Source organism: Marmota monax, unplaced genomic scaffold, assembly GCF_021218885.2.
Source record: "Marmota monax isolate L192 unplaced genomic scaffold, Marmota_monax_Labrador192_F-V1.1 WCK01_AAM20220418_F8-fsc00012, whole genome shotgun sequence".
NCBI classification, from domain to species: Eukaryota; Metazoa; Chordata; class Mammalia; order Rodentia; family Sciuridae; genus Marmota; species Marmota monax.
The window spans coordinates 147,426-150,931 of record NW_026695227.1 but is presented as its reverse complement, the minus strand read 5'-3'; the positions used below and the strand labels follow the sequence as shown (position 1 = coordinate 150,931).

Genomic DNA, 3,506 nt, shown 5'->3' with positions numbered 1-3,506 from the left:
TAGCAGTCAGAGAAATGCAAATCAAAACCACCCTAAGATACCATCTCACTCCAGTAAGATTGGCAGCCATTATGAAGTCAAACAAAAACAAGTGCTGGCGAGGATGTGGGGAAAAGGGTACACTTGTACATTGCTGGTGGGACTGCAAATTGGTGCAGCCAATTTGGAAAGCAGTATGGAGATTTCTTGGAAAGCTGGGAATGGAACCATCATTTGACCCAGCTATTCCCCTTCTCAGTCTATTCCCTAAAGACCTAAAAAGAGCATGCTACAGGGACACTGCTACATCGATGTTCATAGCAGCACAATTCACAGTAGCAAGACTGTGGAACCAACCTAGATGCCCTTCAATAGACGAATGGATAAAAAAAATGTGGCATTTATACACAATGGCGTATTACTCTGCATTAAAAAATGACAGAATCATAGAATTTGCAGGGAAATGGATGGCATTAGAGCAGATTATGCTAAGTGAAGCTAGCCAATCCCTAAAAAACAAATGCCAAATGTCTTCTTTGATATAAGGAGAGTAACTAAGAACAGAGTAGGGAGGAAGAGCATGAGAAGAAGATTAACATTAAACAGGGATGAGAGGTGGGAGGGAAAGGGAGAGAGAAGGGAAATTGCATGGAAATGGAAGGAGACCCTCAGGGTTATACAAAATTACATACAAGAGGAAGTGAGGGGAAAGGGAAAAATAATACAAGGGGGAGAAATGAATGACAGTAGAGGGGGTAGAGAGAGAAGAGGGGAGGGGATGGGGGATAGTAGAGGATAGGAAAGTTAGCAGCATACAACAGACACTAGTATGGCAATATGTAAATCAATGGATGTGTAACTGATGCGATTCTGCAATCTGTATACGGGGTAAATATGGGAGTTCATAACCCACTTGAATCAAAGTGTGAAATATGATATATCAAGAACTATGTAATGTTTTGAACAACCAACAATAAAAATTAAAAAAAAGGTTCTACATAAATGTATATATGCACCATGTCTTTGAGTTACAGAATCGATTTGCTAATGTGACTCGTATGCTCATATCCTCTGGTTTAATGATTCCGGTAAAAATCACAACAAATTCCAGGAATATGTGTAAAATTACTGAATCTTTTCATTAGCACTGACCATTAAATATTAAATAGGGTTAGGAGGGAAACCTTTGTAAAAGACCTAAAGCATGGAGACATGCTTGATAAATGTTATGGGCTAAGAAGATTGAGTATGAAAGAAGGGATTTAAGGCTAGGGTTGTGGCTCAGTGGAAGAGTGCTTGCCTGGCATGTGAGGTTCTGGGTTCAATTCCCAGAACCTTTATTCCCTCTGAGGATTTAAATTTCAACTTCTCTGAGTTCTCATTTTGAAAATTACAAGATGAAATATTTTCTTATTTCTTAGATTTTTTTTTTCAGAAACCAGGGTGGTGGTGAATGTGTGTCTGTGTTTATGGTTTATAAACAATGCAGGTGCATATAAATACTTCTATCAATATCTAATTGTAAGGAGGGTCAGCTTTCCTGAGAGTTCCTAGAAAAGTCTAGGAAAGAGGAAAAACCCACAAATCACTTCCTTTAGACCTTTCTATGTGGATCCAGTATTTTCCTTGAAATAAATCCTCTGTAATAATAGTCCATTCAGGTCATCTCCACATGACTAGGTTTCATCTATCAATTTAGATATTTCTGATGTAGCTTATGTATTAGGTTTTAAAATTTTACTAGCTGACATCCAAACCCAAGGAATTCAAATTATAAACAAGGCAAAAAGCCTGAAAGAGAATATGTCTTAATTTGCATGCTAGCAAATGGGAATTCAGTTTTCCACTGACACCTGCCTTGAAAGAACCCAGCCTATGGCACTGAAATAATTTAGGCAATATTTTGAGCTATTTTGGAATAACAATGGTTTCCATAAGAACATCATAGACTTGTTTTTTAGTATATTCTCTATTTCCTGTTTGACCTTGGTCACAGAATATAAAGAAAGTAAGAACTTTAGTGTACATCCAGAAAAGTAGGGCTGGTAGAACTCTAGGTTAGGAGATTATAAATCACAACCAGGATATTAAGCATGGATCCTCCTCCCCCAGAGATGTGATAAAATTACTATGGAGCATCATTTCTGTCTAAGTAATGGTAGAATTTGTTCGTGTCTTTGTAGTACTGGTAGCTGCAGTGACTTGGGCAGGAGTCAAAATATCCCTTTAGCTGATGGAATTTTCACTTCTTTGGTCATCCACAGAGTTGGTTTGTTTTGGGAAAGTTAAAACACTGAAATGAAACTATGATAATTCAGGTTCATATAGTGGACACAATTAAGAATTATTTTTCTTATTGCCTGGGCAGCAATCAACCATTTTAGCACCTGGCTTGCTTCTAGCCTCAGCATATTTTATTTGCTCAAGATAGCCTTTCTCCAACCTATTTTTATTCACCTAAGGAGGAGAGAGAAGAGTGCCATTTTAGTGTCATGGTTGAGAATTTTTATGATTTTGTTTTTCATTTTCACTTTGTTAACCATAAGTGAGATCCTGCAGGTATAAGTATACAAAGAATTGTGTCCCAGAGTAGCAAATTGAGCAATACTGTATCTCTCCAATATACTCTAGCAAACTCCATACTCTGTTACATCCCTGAGCTTTTTACTCTTAGGTAATGGCCTAAAGGATGGACCAAGCCAGTAGCCTGGCAAGAAGATGTCCAGTTCTTTCAGCATTCTATTAGAACCTCTGAGGAACATGTAGGTCCATGACAAAGGGTCCTAAGCACCAAGGTCTACATGAACGCGTTGCAAGCTCTGGTCTCCATTCTCTTGTTATTTGCCATGTCTTCTCCGTCTTTAATTGTATCTGTGGGCCTTCTAATAGAATGCTGAAACACCTGGTCATCTTCTTGCCAGGCTACTGGTTTGGTCCATCCTTCAGGTCATTCATTTGTCCTGATTTTGGGAAACAAAAGCAGAAATAGACCTTTCTGTTGTTCCTGTGGCCAAGAAAAATCGAAAATCTTAAAGTCAATAACAGGGCCAAGGTGTGATTTTTAGTAGAAATCACATGGAATCAGCAACATTTTATGTTTCTTATCTTCTTTGCAGATAAGAAGTATGTGTATGATTTTGAATAATTTCTAAGCAATTTTCTAGAAAGTCGGTTACCTAAGCTAATTAAGCAAAGGTATACACATGTGAGTATGTTTCTGTGCATGTGTGGAAAATGAGAAAGATTCACTATAACATACAATCATTGTTTTTTGATGTAAACAACCTAATTATACAAAGCAAGGTAGGACATTTTCCAGATATATTTATGATCAGTAGTGTAAAAGCATTTGGTTATCTCAGGAAATGAATACTATTTTCCCTTGTTCTTTATACCTTACTTAAGTGGCATAGTATGTTTAGATTTCTTCATTTTTGAATTTCTAACATTTTGGATTGCAAGGACATTCAATCCCCCTTGCCCCCATACTAGGGGTTGAACCCAGGCCCTCACTCTTACTAGGCAAG

General features: G+C 37.6%; 1 protein-coding gene across 1 annotated transcript; it reads left to right on the top strand.

The window, feature by feature from the left end:
• The first annotated feature begins 989 nt into the window (after positions 1 to 989).
• On the top strand, positions 990 to 2,876 carry LOC124087118 (taste receptor type 2 member 50-like). The gene is made up of 3 exons (XM_046435840.1): positions 990 to 1,067; positions 2,308 to 2,474; positions 2,759 to 2,876. The coding sequence occupies exons 1-3, from the start codon at positions 990 to 992 to the stop codon at positions 2,874 to 2,876; spliced, it is 363 nt and encodes a 120-aa protein (XP_046291796.1).
• The last annotated feature ends 630 nt before the right edge of the window (positions 2,877 to 3,506 follow it).

What these genes read in the sequence shown, in the direction of transcription:
- LOC124087118 (XM_046435840.1), top strand. Translation starts at nt 990, where the DNA reads ATGCACCATGTCTTTGAGTTACAGAATCGATTTGCTAATGTGACTCGT. An exon ending in CCTCTGGTTTAATGATTCCG is followed by an intron (nt 1,068 to 2,307) that starts GTAAAAATCACA and finishes AGGTTCATATAG; the next exon opens with TGGACACAATTAAGAATTAT. An exon ending in AGTGCCATTTTAGTGTCATG is followed by an intron (nt 2,475 to 2,758) that starts GTTGAGAATTTT and finishes TCCATGACAAAG; the next exon opens with GGTCCTAAGCACCAAGGTCT.